Genomic DNA, 15,779 nt, shown 5'->3' on the forward strand with positions numbered 1-15,779 from the left:
TAATTTATGTAAAGTTTTTATGATTTTGGTATGTTTAATTCCTCAAAATTAATTTTGGGGATGAAAAATTAATGTTCAAATACCACTTAAGTTTGACTTTGTAAAGTTACAGAGAATGTAAATAACCACCTTCCGACATAGCAATTGAAGACTGCGTATGCCGAAGGGTATGGTATAAACTTACCGTTTCATATTGGAAGTGGGGAAGAACATAGGGTTAAATGTAATTTACTTATGTGAAATGACCAATATATATATATATATATATATATATATTATTTAAAACATAATAAATTATCTTCCTATATTTTGAAAAATAAAATAAACTAATGGTTTAGATAGGGGTAATCTGTTTTATTTTTTAAAATACATGGAGTAATTTGCTATTATTTTTTTTCACAATACTCTTTTTGCTTATTTCTCATATTTCGGGGGGAAATCGTTCAAAACCTAAGCTTACAGCTCGACTTGTGGCTTGAGGGTCTGGTGCAAGTATATATCTTTTTAGAGAACTTTGATTAAATTTGTATTTAATTTTGTTTTATTGAAGTGACATATTACATGCACATATATCAGAAAAATAATCAAAGTATTTAAGCAGTTTTTGTCTTTAGAAAGTTTCAAAATATTTTTTGATTTGACTTTTCTCAAAATTTATAATACTACTCTATTGAGTGTAGTATTTTAGTAAATAATTGTGGTTGAATTGGAATCACTAGTACGAAATAACATTGTCTTTAAAAAAGCAGTCCAATTCTTGCCTCAACCTTTTTATTAATACACAATCATCGCATATCATTTTCACCAATAATCACTTTTCTGATAGTCACTTTGATTCATCATTCTTAAAAAGCATAAGCTTACACAAAGTGACCTTTTCATCACATGGTCACTAAAACAAGTTCACACCTAACAAAAGATAATTATTTTCACATCCCTTAATTTGTGATGGATAATCATACATTATTCATGACAGTGTAACATTGATGTTTTTGGGAGGTGCACGTATAATTTTTCAAAAAAGTATAAATGGCTTGGGTAAATAGTGTTGATATTTTTTGTGAGTGTATGTGTAATTTTTTAAAAGACATATGTGATTTGTGTAAGTACATCATAGATCAGGATTGCAGATGAAATTATCTCACGAGGAAAAAAAAAATCAAATTAGAGTTACATTAATTCATTTTTAATTTATTTTGTTGTTGTAGTTTCTCCTAGTGACTATGAAAGAAGGTAATGTATACCAAGCATAAGCTATAAGTTCCATAAATGATCTCCCTTGTTCAAATATCTTGGCAAAATTAATAACGGCATGGTGGTTGGGGGTAGGGTCTCTTGCTCCCTGGTAGGATCCGTCCGGTTACATCGTCAAACGTCACAATATCAACGGTTAAAAATTGATCTATCCAAATAGCTCGCTTATAGAAATACTTACAATTGTTTAAAATAAATATTTATTAATTGAAACGAGAAGAAAATATTTTTTACAGATTTTGATTTTGAACTATTTAAATTAAATAATTTATAACTAAATGTTATAAGTATCCTCATATCATCTTTTACTACTTATTGACAAAATTATAAATAGAGTTAATTACACTTAAACTCCTCCTAAAAATACAAAATTACACTTTTCTAAAAAAAATTCAAAATTAAACCCTAAATGAGGTGCGGACAAGGAGGAAGCTTGAAGCATAGAAAGTAAAGTCCAAAACCTCATCATATGGCTAATCATAGGAACACTACTCTAATCAATTGTTTATTACAGTGGTTAAGAATGTCCTTTTCAATAGTCCCACCTTACAGATATCTAAAAAATAAATAAATAATCCCACCTTACACTCTATACTAATATATAAAATTGCAAGGGAAACCCCAACCCCCCACCCCTACCTAATGTGTTATTTTTTTGACACATTTCTCCAGTTGTCAGCTCATTGTGTTTGTCAAAGGACAAATGTCGATTATAATACACACTGATTACTGCAATTTGCATTTATATTTTTTCAGGGGAAATTATTTATTTGGCTTTTATTAGCAGCATCTGTTAATAATTATTTAATTATGTAGCTAATTAGTTGAGTGATTAAGTTGTCATGTATGTTGTAACTACACATAGTACATGGGAGTTGGGACCTAATCTTTGGAGCAATATGGGAAAAAAGATCCATAAAAGATATAATAAAGTGGAAATATAAATAAATAAATAAATAAAAGTAGCATCGTTCTTGAATTTTGATTTATCTTGTTCATTTGGGCTATATCTGGATCGAATTATTTGGAATTAAATTTTAAATTTTCATTGAATTTGAATTATCCAAATAAATTGGACGTAATGGTTTGGATTCAAATAATTTTGAAAGATAAATTGTGAATGCATTGTGTATATATATATATATATTAAAATGAGAATTCAAGAATTTAAAACTATTTATAGCATAGAATTATTCAAACAAGTCCGATGGATCCGATGTCATGAATTTGAAATCATTACTTTTAGCAAATATTAAGGGAAAAATATCGGGCTTATTTAGTAAAAATTTAATATAAGTATATTAATTTTTATTTATTAAAAAATACCGTATGATATATGTTTAAAATCGTGTCAATGTGGGAAATAAATACTGTTATATAAAACAGAGTATTTTTTTTTTCTTAAAACGCGTGTATAAATATACATTTATAGTAGCACAAAGAGATGTTGAAGTCCAACTACCAAAAATATTTAGACCACAACTAGAAACATGTCATCCTCAAAGACAATGACAGGGATTCTCATTTAACTAGAATATACACTTCATGGGGCCAAATAGAATTAACCCAAAGAATAAGGACTATTAGCTGTAAATACCTCTCAATATTTAAAACTTTTAAATATCTCTGAAGTTAATGATCGTCTAACAAATACCATTAACGACAATTCATTATAGAAGTATTCGTAATTTTTCAAAATATGATGAAGTATTTATAATTATGGAAAATCTTATAGAAACTCATTGTAGATTTCGATTTAATTAATACTAAATTGCATTTTTTTTTGTCATATATATTGAGCGGCTTTTAGTTATGGTAAATATTTTTTTCGATCAAAAATCTATATTTTTGTATCGATTATATTTAATTATGGTAAGTGAAAATTATTTATCACGATTTTAGTATATTACTATTAAATTATAGTCAATAATTTTTTTTTTCTAGTGTATGTAAATAATGGAGGAAATATAGAAATTAATAAGTGAAAAAAAAAAGCATAAAAAAAATAAAAAATACATTAAAAGGCGCTCTCTCTTAATATTTCGTACATATAAATGAGCTTCGGCAATTTAATTGCAATATTCATTTAATTTTTTGTTTAAAATTAGTCTTTGATTTAAAAAAATAAATAAATATATATATATATGTATGTATATATATGAGAATTTGCAGCTCATACGATTTACGTAACCAAAAGTGATAAACAAAGCAGAGTAAACAAAAGCGGGTCGAGTCCGACAGAGAGTCGGTGGAGGAGGAAAAAGCAAAGCTCCACTGCAAGCCAAAAGAAGGTATCTCTTAGTATATTAACTGCTTGAAATTCCGGCGAATCTCCGGCCACATTTTCGCCGGAATGTTGGATTCCGGTGGATGTTTCTCTTTCACTGTTTGCAGTGTTTTGCTTGGGCTATCGGACACTGTTTCTGTTTAAAATACACGTTTTTGCGCGTGGAGGGAACAGAAGAAGTTGTGGATTCTTGAGCTGCTTGCATTCTTGGAGTTTGCCTCTGATAGTTTATTCCTTTAGTGCGGTGATAATTTTCGGAGCTTCTGTGGTGGTGTTTCCTTTTTGGGGTTTCCGCCTTTTTGTACTGCCCTCCGATCTCGCTTTTCGAAGGTAAGAAATTATAGGGGAATATGGTTTTTTGATTTTCTTTGTGATCTGCTTTGATGGCAGCTTTTCTGTGAAATGATTTTTGAATAAAGTTATGGCTCTTTTTCATAAAACAAAATTCAATTTCTTATTGTAATTACTTCTGTTGTTTGCTTGTTTTGCTGACAAAATTAAAGTATAACATTCCGTTTTGCTATAATATTATTCTTCCACTGTTCATTTAGTGGGCAGTATGCTGATTTTAGTGTTTATGCATAATTGTCTGTTCATATGTATATGATTAGGTTCAAATGTGCGCTGTAGTGGCGATTAACTTGGAAATGTAAAGAGATAATCATTCTAATATTTGTTTCTGTCAACTGTACGAAAATGTGTCCGTTTGGTGCTTTGATTCTGTAATTTTGATGTAATTTTTGAGAAACTTGGAGTTCATTCTAGGATGTGTAGAGAGTGGTCGCTTTTTGATGTGAGATTTCATGGGAATATGCTGTAAATTTCGACTTACAGGACATTGGGGGCAGGGAAGTATTGTCTTAGTTATTCTTTCTGCACCCGTCTTTTTCACATAAATCTAGGCAATTTGTTCTGTAGTAAATTTAACTCTTTATAACTATACTTTCATCTTTCATTCTCCTCCTTCCCCTCCATTTCTCTTCCCTCATTTCGGTCTCTGGAGCTTCAAGTTCTTTTGGTACGGACATTTGTTTTGCTTCTTTCACTCGTTTATTTATCTTTGTGTGATTCTTTTCTCTCTTTTGAGAATTTGTAGAAAAAAAAATTTAAAGTTATTGTTTTCCAACGTCAATGCTGCAAAATTTCCATCTTTTTGGAGTCTACATCTCGGTAATTTACCTTTCTTTGTGGCTTTTATCTTTTCTTTATTATCATCCCTTGTTGCAGATTTCATGTTTGTCAGTATGTTTCCATGTGTAATTTATGTCGTGGAATGCTCCTTATCAGGTATTGAGATGAATGGTATTGATCAGAATGACAAAAATCGCAATTTCAAGAAAACATATCCAGGATGCTTGGGAAGAATGGTGAACCTTTTCGAGTTAAACGTAGGGGTGTCTACAAACAGGCTGCTCGCGGATAAACCACATCGAGATGGTGCTCATTTCTTCCATTCCTTTTGCAGTATATTCTGCCATTTTCCTTCAACAAATTAGATTTTCAATGTAGGCAATGCACTGTGTAGGAATGCCATTAGATCTTTTTCATATCATTAAACAAATGAGTTTGATGTGGAGCAAGCTTTTGAAGGTTATAAATGAGAGTTTTTTGTCATCTTTTCTTCTGATAAAGAGTATGTTCACTATGGTTCTTTCGTGAAAGGCTTCTGGACCAAAATTATTGGTTACTATATAGAACATCAAATAAACAGTGAGGTTCTGAAGGCCCTACATGATTTTTTGGCCTGTGAAGGTGTTCTCTCCTGTGATAGGTTCCCTACTTTTTTCCTTAATTTTTTCTCTTTATTCATGGCTGGGATGTTGAATGGTTTCTTTTCCTGTTATTACTGATACGTTGACCATGATGTCAAGGTTGTCAAATGACATTGTATGAACTGATCCACAGGTTCCCTACTCTCAAGGAGCAGATCAGATGTATCAAGGATGAGCTCATCTGGTGACCAAATAGAAGAAAAAGTGGTAACATGTTCAAACTCTTTGTATCATTGAGTTAAAGCAACGCATGGAAGATGCTTTTTCGCACTTGTATTAATTTTGTTTTGTATGTTCTCGGCTTGCAGACTGCACCTGAATTCAAAAGCAGTTTTCCAAACAGAAAATCAAATGGAACGCCCATGAAAATGCTTATTGCCCAAGAGATGTCCAAAGAAGTGGACTCCCGGCGTGATCCTCCTAATTTAGTTGCCAAATTAATGGGGCTTGATGCCCTCCCACGTCAGGAAGCTGAGTCAACCACACAAAGAAGCCATTCTAGAGGTCGTCCTCGAAGTCATTCAGATATCCCTATCAGTTGCTGGGAGCAACAGAAAGGATTCTTTCATCACGTAGAACCAAATGAATACAGAGATGTTTATGAAATATGGCAGCAATCGCAGAAATCACAAGATGAGGAAAGATATGAGGAGACTATAAATGACAATAAGATGGATCTTGTTCGTCAGAAGTTCGTGGAAGCAAAACGCCTGTCTATGGATGAGAGACTTCGTAAATCTAAGCAATTCCAAGATGCATTAGAAGTTCTGAATTCCAATAAAGACTTATTCCTTAAGTGTCTGCAAGAACCTAATTCAATATTTTCTCAGCAACTTTACAGTCAGCAGTCTGTATCCCCTCCTATGGGGACAAAGCGAATCACTGTTCTTAGACCTTCAAAGATTGCAGACATTAATATTGCTGGAGCTGGGAATAAAGATGGAAATCAAATGAAAAAAGGTGCCTTTCTTCAGCTGAATGGGTTAGAAAAAACTCATCCAGGAAGTTCCCCTCCTGCAAGTTATCAGTCTTATGAAAATCCCACTCAACCGACTCGAATAGTAGTTCTGAAACCAAGCCCTGGGAAACCACATGATATTAATGCTGTCAGTTCTCCACAGCCGGAACCACCTAAGAGATTACAAGGTGGAGATTCTTTTGGCCTTGCAGGAGAAGATAAGAATCAAGAATCAAGAGAAGTTGCAAGGGCTATCACACAGCAAATGCGTGAAAAACTTGGCAGGCACCTGAGAGATGAAACCTTGACTTCTTCTGTATTCTCCAATGGTTATGCAGGTGATGAAAGTTCATTCAATAAGTCAGAAATTGAGTATGCAGATGGTAATCTCAGTGATTCAGAAATCATGTCTCCTGTATCTAGACACTCTTGGGATTATGTTAATAGGCTTTGTAGTCCTTACTCATCCTCCTCGTTTAGTCGGGCATCTTACTCTCCAGAGTCGTCAGTTTGTAGAGAAGCAAAGAAACGTCTCTCTGAAAGATGGGCCATGATGGCATCTAATAGGAGTTATCAAGAACAAAGGCATGTTCGCAGAGGCTCCAGTACATTGGGTGAAATGCTTGCTCTTTCTGAGGCAAAGAAGGTAGCACCACCTGGAGAAGAAGCAGGTAGTTCTAACGAAGAACCCAAGGATTCATATTCTCTCTTAGTTAGTGAACAGAGAAGAGATGAAAATGTGGATAGTTCACCAAGGAATCTCATGAGATCAAAATCTGTTCCTGTATCTTCTACTGAGTTTGAAACTAGGCTCAACATGGGTGTTTCAGTGTCAGATAATGGGAAAACAGAAGCTGCCAAGGAGGATGCAAAGGCAAGAACTGTTAAATCCTCGTTCAAAGGGAAAGTTTCAAGTTTGTTTTTCTCAAGGAGCAAAAAACCTGTTACCGATAAATCTCTTGTATCTGAAGATGAATTCCACTCTTTTCCTGAGGAAATTTGCAGTGATAGAGCTGCAAATATTAGTGACAAAGTGTCCGCCCAAGCATCAGCTGGTCTGCAGGGGCCATCAAGAAAAGCATCTTTCTCAAATCTAATTGGGAGGCAGGGTGTGATATCTCCTGAGGTAATTTCATTAGATGTTTTGCTGAATGTTTCGATTTTTCTTACCCCTTTGCATCTTTTATTTGATGTGTACTTCCATTTTGTGATTAGTCAATTAGTAGGCTTTCATGTTGCTTTCTTCCCTATTTATTAACTAATTAGAAGGTACTTAATTAAGCATTAGCTACTGACATGGTTATCTTCAATACATTCTTTTGCTTCTCAAAAAAAGTTAATTAATCCTTCAGAGTTACTCTTAGATCTTAAATACAATACTTAAATAAATGTTATTTGGTAAGTTATGTGTTCTATGTGCAATGATTAGAATGGGTATGGATACTGTAAAGTGATGATGAACAATGAAATTTGAGGGTCTTATATAAGGCATATGCTTAGAAAGTGTTTTCTTGGGAAGTTAGCAATGTCAATACAAGGATATGTTTAACGAAGAAGGAAGAGTTCAAAATTAATGCTTAGTTTCATCAACTTTGCCCCTACCTTCGGTTTAGTTTCTGCATATAAGAAGTCGATGGCCTGCTGGGTTTTGTAAATGTTTTTACAAACTTGTGTTTGCAGGATGTCAAATGTTCACTTTGAAATTTAATGGCCCAATTCATATTATTAACTAGAAAGCTGCAGACTTATGTTATACTTTTTGACCTATGCAGACTGAATTGGCCATGGCAAATCCTTGTGAATCTGGAAACCAAGGTGAACAGCCAAGTCCTATATCTGTCTTAGATGAACATTTTGAAGAGGATGAACGTACAGCAAAAGTGTTTCCCCATTATGCCAAGCCTGACCAACAAGGTACAACTCTTGTTGCCTGAATCTCTTTCTTGCATATATAGGTTAGTATTTTTCTTAATTTGGTGTTAAGTAATTTCGTCCTACCAACAATTCAGGAGTTAAGTTGCCACTTGATTCTACTGGATCAAACTTGATTGACAAATCGCCGCCCATAGGATCCATCGCTCGCACCCTGTCATGGGATGATTCGTGCATAGACACAGCTTCATCACATCCCGCAAAGGAATGCTTAATCACCGAAGAAACAGATGAAGACGAACAAAACTTGTATACCTATGTTAAGACATTATTATCGGTCGCTGGTCTCCAAGGTGAGGTGCAATCTGATTCATTTTTGGCAAGATGGCACTCACCCGAGAGCCCATTGGACCCATCGTTAAGAGACAAGTACATTGATTTAAAAGACAAGGAGACATTGCATGAGGCCAAGCGGAGGCAAAGGAGATCAATGCGAAAGCTTGTGTTTGATTGTGTAAACACAGCCTTAGTGGATATTGCAGGATATGGGTCAGACTTGGGCCAACGAGCTCTTCCATGCATCGGGGCCAATAATCACACATCGGACAGTGCATCGTTGACAATGGTGGACAAGGTGTGGGGCCGAATAAATGTATGGTTTTCTATCAAGGTCAAATGTGTATCAGACGACAGCGGGGATGAGAACAACCTGGTGGTGGAGAGATTGGTAAGAAACGAGGTGGCGGGCAAAGGGTGGATGGATCATTTGAGATTGGAAATCGATAACTTGGGAATGGAAATTGAAGGAGAGTTGCTGGAAGAGCTTCTCCAAGAGGTGGTGGTTGGATCAACAGGTAGAGTGTGACAATGCTTTTCATTCTTTTAGTTGTATCCTATCTTCATTTACTCAACTTTGTTATTGTTGTATCATGATTTTATCCCAGCGCCCCATCTCTATTATTCAGGAGTGCAAATTGTTGGAAATATGCATAGGCATGCATCCCTGATCCGTATCTATATATATATTGTTTGTATTCTCCTTTTTTGTCCAGCACCAGAAGGGTATGACTTCTTATTATAAATAAACAAATAAAGATGGATATGTTAAATAAGTACATCAAATCTGGGTGGGGTGTCTGTCTTAATTTATTATAGAATGGTCCTACTGACTCTCCTACACACTAGTACTGTGAGATTCCTGACATCGACTGACTGCTTTACCCGAATAATTTTACTTTCGTGGGTGCAGTACTGCTACGCTGTGTTCAGTAGATCCAAAGTCGGACAGCAGACTTGTTTTAATCATCTTGTTGTAGGGCTAGCGCTGGTCATGGGGTGACTTTGCACGGCGTATCTTTTGTTTTTGGGTTTGGGGAATAAGGCTTTGGATTCAGACACTGTAGTGCAGAAAGTTGGTCTTTTAAAAAGGGTTAAATTAATAATACACTTCTCTTCCTCGTCATGTCTGTGTTACCTGCTGCCTGCATTGTCCGTTAAGTAATAAATTGTAATAGCCAGATTTGTTGATATACAAAGAGAAATAATGTTGGTTAGAACTTATTAGCCCTGCGAAGTTTGACAAATGCAAACTTCTTGTTTGGAATTATTTGTTGGTTCAGCTAAGAAGACAAAAGATATGTCATCTTGAATTAGTACCAAATCACATGTGATCTCATTTTATATTACTATCAAAAGAAGGTAAAAGCCGAATACTAAAGACATGTATGTACCAATTGATATTATTAGAACAAACAAATACCAAATGTAAAACTAGGTCCTTGATGCAATGATTTTAAGTATTTCTTTTGCGTATATATGTTTTGATGTATCAAAATTATTTTTTTTATTTTGGGAAAATATATCATATCAATTATATTTTATTTACACCTAGCATTTTTAATATAATATAACACTATTATTATTATATTTTGAGATAATTATATTTACACTCTTTGAATTATGGTTTGAACAAATCACCCCTACTTTTTATATAACTATCATCATGGTATGCCGTCCATGCGTGTATGTGACAAATAATATTTCGTATCTTAAAATACATTATGAATAAGAAAAGATATATATAAATCAACACATCATATTTTCAAAAAAAAAAATAGAACAAAGCAATAAAGAAAAAGACACTTAGGGGTATTATCGTTATAACAATAAATTTGATGTTGCGGTATTGTAACCGTCTTTTTGTGAGAGAAAAGGACAATCTCTTCTATATTAGTATAGATTACAGAAATCACCTCAACCAAAAGATAATGTAATTTGTGTAATGATGTTGATAGTTTTGGAGGGTGTATGTGTCATTTTTTTAAAAATATGAACGGTTTGTGTAAATAAAATTGATGCTTTTTATAATTATATTTGTAATTATTAAAAAAAAAAACAGATATAAATTAAGGACACAGACAGCAAGTGTAAATGATATATAAAGCACATATTCAAAAGAAATCATCTCAACAGAATGATCTCCCTTTTTCTTGATATGGCACAAAATGATATCTCATTTGAGTTGATTTTGTTGAAATAAAAGGATATGAAGTTGTGACTTTTGAACGACAGCGGCAGTAACCATATCAAAAAGAAAAAAAGAAAGAAAGCTAGGCGACAATGAGATATACCCAAATGTCACAAACAAAAAAGCTCAAATTCTTATTCTTCATATGGCAGTAAAAAAGCAGCCAAAGAATTACTACACTGTCAGTCACTGAGTAGTAATATTACATCACAAAAGCAGAGACCGTAAAATCTCGTGACCCAAAAGTAGAACCTGCGCCACCGTGACTTTTGAAATAAATAACTTTATAGAATTGTAGGGTAGGGATTGAGAACATGGACAAGTTGATGGGAGAGTGAGATCTTTCAGATGTCTTGAGGAAACAGCTAAATGACAATGATAGTAAGTGAAGATCACATGGGGATCAAATTATTGCAATATGGGATTGCTTCTCTACCCTCCTCCTCCTCATATGCATACCGTGTAAGTATTAATTGTTGACCCGTTGGTGTCACTTTCCAGTCAAGATTTTAGATTTTTTGTTCTCCAATTATTGTGTAATAATTGGTTGTAATATCATGGGATGATTCATTTGTTATGGATAGAATCCACGTTGATCACTACGACAAGCTATAGTAATTATAAATTATTCATCAATTCAGTCTTCATGCCAAGAGAAGGAATTAAGTCTACAATGCTCCAACAAGAAAGTTGTCGTTTTTTTTTTAAAACAATGAATCCATGCATCTTGAGCATTCTAAACCCAGTGAAGAAACTTATACTCCTAATTTCTTTTCTGAATGATTCATGCGTGACATTTTTTTCTTGTTACAATGATGTTCTCATTTTGAAATGAATCATGTGGTCTAGAAATCATGGATTATGAAGTTCTTGTGTGGAGAATAATAGCGATCCCTAGTTTATCGGCTGAGGACATGCAGAACTTTGATAGAAAGAAGCCAAAGGATGAAGAATAGTAGATTTTGAAAGCCTTTTGCCTTGTAATGAGATGATTGATGTATATGTGCTTGTATAGATTCAACCTTCAGCGACAAAGTGGTGATGTTGGTTTGTGTTTGTTTGCCTCAAAATGAGATGACTAGTGCATTACCGGTAGCTAAGAATTAATAATTACAGCAAACCATATAGCACACTCATCAAAGGCAATTCCCTCTTTTTTTATACAACAGTTGCACCACTCATTCACACCATTTTTCTACCAATATACACAACGAAATCATGGGAGCAGAGATTGGTTGGACGATCTATTTACATCAAACGCAGCAATGTGGGAAAAGATTAAATGGCACATAAGCTACTGGTTAGGGAAAAACACACCAGGTGTACGCTGATCTTCATTTGTCCAAGATATTTCCCATCTTTATTGACTTCACTGCCTGACATCAGTGGATGGGTTTTGGTCCAGTAAACTGTGTTTTGCTTCACCACTGTTTAGTCCATACTGCAGACAAAATGTACGCCAGCAATTCAATAAGAATAAGAGTAACGCATGTCAAGTGACAATAGGAATTGAAGAGGATATGTAAAATACTGGACGACTGATGATAAAAGAAAATGCTAGAAGGAAAAGCCCAAAACCAACATCCCAAAAGAATGAGTTCATCTAGATGTACAAACTGGCTAACAAACAAAGGTTACAATGTCTTGGCATTTCATAGCCCAACACCAAACTTGCTTGCTAAGGGGTCAAAAATTAAAATCTTCGCCTTCACAACAAAGCCTCGGAGCGATTGGCAAAAGTTTGCGCATGGCCCCACCCCTACCCCAGGTTCAATACTCATCTCGTCCTCCATTCTTCCATCTTTCACTTAAGTGGTACATTACCAACCCACTAAGCTCAGCTAACTGGTTCGAACAATCACATATGTAGTAGTCTCAAAGCTACTTAATGCGCACACAGTAAAACTCATTAATTGATGGTACCATCATGACAAACTGACAACTTGATATTTGGACCAAAAGAATGACCAAAATTCGATGACAAACGATCACAATGCAATTTAAATCATGTAGTTCCTGGAAGCATAAGCGTTGTATTAATATCAGATCCCCACCTTTTCCCTCATCCTTGAACTCCAGATATCAGAATCACCTCTAGTCGATCCAGATGCTTGGCTTGAATATGGAGCAAGCAGTGGTTCTCTGGTACTACTCCTAAAACCATAATCTCCCTCAAGATCATCATCTTCTCGCGGCCCAGAAACCAAGGATCTCAGTATTATAGCAAAAAGTAGGGATAAGACCTGAAAAGAACAAAACACATGTCATGGTGAAAGCAAACCAGAGTTGACTCTAGTATCAGATATGCCATGGAATGCCATATGAAACAGTTTAGTTATTAATATTAAAATCATTATATTCTTATTTAGTTTTGCCCTTTACTGAAGTAAGGAGTTTAGAACTGACACTGAATGATGGAAGGACTTTCACCATAAGCTAGCTCTGAAAGACATAGACCCAAGTTTCACCAAAGGCAACTCTACATCTAGGTCTAGAAGGAACAAGTTCAAAACAAATTACAGAATATATCCAAAGCAAAGGCTGAAAAAACCTTAGTACAGTCCCCAGCAGCTGGTGGTTCAAGATGAGCCATAAACCCATATAAAAATTCATAGCTATTACCTCAATACAAACGGGTTGAGACTTAATAATCAGAAATCGCAGGGCTGATGTAAGTGAGATTTTCAAAGCTATTCTACAAACAAAGGATTATTAAACAGTAATCTGAAACTATTGGGTAGTAATTTGCAATAAGCTTCTAACAGGTCTATGACTCTATAACTAAGTGAAAGTAGGTCTTAGTAAACTATAAAGCATCAAATCCCTCTACACAGTTTCAATTATCGTTCCCAAAAACTCGCTCGTTAACCAACACACTATGTGAAATTTTCATCGATGAAGTCCCAAATACCAAATATACTACTAGGTTGCTTGTATCCATTCTCCTGTGAAGCAACTAGCTTCTAGAATACCTTTGTTATATGTTAGTTTCTTCATAGTGATTGGAAAACACCCTTGAGACCTAATTACCAAGTAAATTTCACATGGATAAAATTCTTCAGTAATATGTGCACCAAATAGAAGGGGAGAAAAGTAGGAAATTTAAATGCCAATATGGAGGAGTAAAACATGCCTGTATTACAATAACAGTTATGCCGACCCACGTAAAAATATCAACATTGTCTTCAATGAAGGTCCACAGACTGTCAAGCTCTCCAGTGGGATCGAAAGGGATATCCTGAAAAATTGATGTCAGAGGTAAAGGACGAACCACAAATCTGCAAACATCAGCACAAAAATAGCAACCAAGGCTCTACCTTCTCCCAGTGATGATCAAGAGCGATGAAAGCCACCAAGCCCGCTTCGAATAGAATAAATATCGTCATCAGGACAGTGTACTATGATTATGTTGATCAAGGGTATTACAATATTGGATGATAAAACATGCATTTCACCAAGATTTTATGAAAAATGGATTTGCAAAAACATACATATAACTCTTACTCAGGTGGAAAGTAATCTCTTGTTAGGAAACAACAAACTTAAGACTCACAATTGATGTCGAAAAGACATTGATTGACAAAATTTCTAATGCTCTTCCTAGGGGAACTTTCACGTCTCAAAATGCAGACTAAGGCGAAAAGCTTTAAACACCATCAACTTTCATATTGCTAAATGCAACATTGTCAATAGAGTTCTTAGCTCTGTTTCATCTATTATTCTGAAACAAAAGAATAGGATAATTAAAGGTCTACTTCTCCTCTCTCTAATATCTCTGACCAACAGATCCTTCATATTTCTCTGTCGTTCAAAATTTTAGTGGCAGAGACTGAAGCTTCAGCAGCTTCTGAGCTAACACCGCTGCCAACTATGACTGATCAGTAACATATCAGATTTTCGGGATATAATGACATTGGAAGTCTTCTCTCCGTAATCTATCAAGTGCCCTCATCATTCATCATCCAAATAAAGTAGAATCCAAGGTCCAAGTTGTTCTAATACCTCACAAGGACCAACTAATATCCAGTTGAGAATCAGAATATTTACACTTATTACGCTCAATCATCCCAGTCAAAGTTATACATACTTGTAAATATCACTATTACGAACACAACGAAAAAATTCTGTAGTTGTTCAAAAAGGAAGAAAGAGATGGAGAAAAGGATACAAAACAAAGGCAACAGCCGTTGACCGCCTCTGCACCAACGTGACCAATGCACGTAATGCAACATACCAAAATTCCAATCCCCATAAATGCATATATGAACCTGTCCACAAATATAAACATATAAATTAACATAAAAACTGCAGCCCTAACTCCTTCCACATAAAAACAGAGCAACAAATATAAGATAAAACAGAAATCACCAGAACCAAAGAATTCCGAAAAATACATAAATGATCAGTACCATGGAGCTGGGAGAGAGAGGGAATTGAAGCGGAAAACATCATCGTGGGATGAAACGAGGCCGGATGCGAAATTGAGAGGGTTAATGACGTCGAGGGGAAGCTGAGTCCCAGATTCATGCGGCGGGGGAATCTGGTGATGGTGGTGCTGCCATTGATTAAGCATGTAAGCAGAGTACACAATTATAGCTACACCAACAAATGCCTGCAGAAAATTCAGGAATTTGAGGACGAACGCCAGAAATGTATGGCAACATGGGGTTCGCATTTGTGGAATTTTTTATTTCTTTTATTTTTTCTATTTCTTTGTGATTTTGAGGGTATTTGAATTCAGGCAGGATTCAAGTGAAGTGATTGTCAGAAACCTAATTCAACTGTAGAAGAACAGAGATTTGCTTCTGAGTGCGTTCCAATTCATCAATAATAATTAATGACTTTCTTGTTGGCGTTTTGCCTTTCTTTTTTGTGTACAGAGATTTGAAATTTTGGGCTTACCAGCAAAATAAGCCCAATCTATATTTGGGCCAACATTTGGCCCATTTATACCAATATATATATAAGGCCATACTCATGAGAAAATCAATAGCGACTTTCATGCAATTATCATACTGACGACTAATAGTTAATTAATGATCAAAATTCTAATCTGAATTGAATTTGGCCAGACCTGAAAACAAGTGCAAGACACTTGCAGTAGCGTGG

At 35.0% G+C, this 15,779-nt stretch overlaps 2 protein-coding genes across 2 annotated transcripts; one reads left to right on the forward strand and one right to left on the reverse strand.

The window, feature by feature from the left end:
- On the forward strand, nt 3,441-9,662 carry LOC105163485. The gene is made up of 7 exons (XM_011081843.2): nt 3,441-3,871; nt 4,829-4,978; nt 5,447-5,520; nt 5,622-7,397; nt 8,044-8,185; nt 8,281-8,997; nt 9,393-9,662. The coding sequence occupies exons 2-7, from the start codon at nt 4,837-4,839 to the stop codon at nt 9,413-9,415; spliced, it is 2,874 nt and encodes a 957-aa protein (XP_011080145.1). The 5' UTR covers nt 3,441-3,871; nt 4,829-4,836; the 3' UTR covers nt 9,416-9,662.
- LOC105163486 (tetraspanin-18) lies at nt 11,757-15,489 on the reverse strand. The gene is made up of 6 exons (XM_011081845.2): nt 15,080-15,489; nt 14,839-14,938; nt 13,988-14,068; nt 13,804-13,908; nt 12,725-12,913; nt 11,757-12,111 (listed from the first exon to the last, which is right to left on the reverse strand). Exons 1-6 carry the CDS (start codon nt 15,343-15,345, stop codon nt 12,040-12,042), a joined length of 813 nt encoding a protein of 270 aa, XP_011080147.1. The 5' UTR covers nt 15,346-15,489; the 3' UTR covers nt 11,757-12,039.

The sequence above is a fragment of the Sesamum indicum genome, linkage group LG6 (assembly GCF_000512975.1).
Source record: "Sesamum indicum cultivar Zhongzhi No. 13 linkage group LG6, S_indicum_v1.0, whole genome shotgun sequence".
NCBI classification, from domain to species: Eukaryota; Viridiplantae; Streptophyta; class Magnoliopsida; order Lamiales; family Pedaliaceae; genus Sesamum; species Sesamum indicum.

What these genes read in the sequence shown, in the direction of transcription:
- LOC105163485 (XM_011081843.2), top strand. Translation starts at nt 4,837, where the DNA reads ATGAATGGTATTGATCAGAATGACAAAAATCGCAATTTCAAGAAAACA. An exon ending in GGATAAACCACATCGAGATG is followed by an intron (nt 4,979 to 5,446) that starts GTGCTCATTTCT and finishes ACTGATCCACAG; the next exon opens with GTTCCCTACTCTCAAGGAGC. An exon ending in ACCAAATAGAAGAAAAAGTG is followed by an intron (nt 5,521 to 5,621) that starts GTAACATGTTCA and finishes CTCGGCTTGCAG; the next exon opens with ACTGCACCTGAATTCAAAAG.
- LOC105163486 (XM_011081845.2), bottom strand. Translation starts at nt 15,345, where the DNA reads ATGCGAACCCCATGTTGCCATACATTTCTGGCGTTCGTCCTCAAATTC. An exon ending in ACGGCTGTTGCCTTTGTTTT is followed by an intron (nt 14,069 to 14,838) that starts GTATCCTTTTCT and finishes ACATAATCATAG; the next exon opens with TACACTGTCCTGATGACGAT. An exon ending in GTTCAAGGATGAGGGAAAAG is followed by an intron (nt 12,112 to 12,724) that starts GTGGGGATCTGA and finishes TTTTGTCTGCAG; the next exon opens with TATGGACTAAACAGTGGTGA.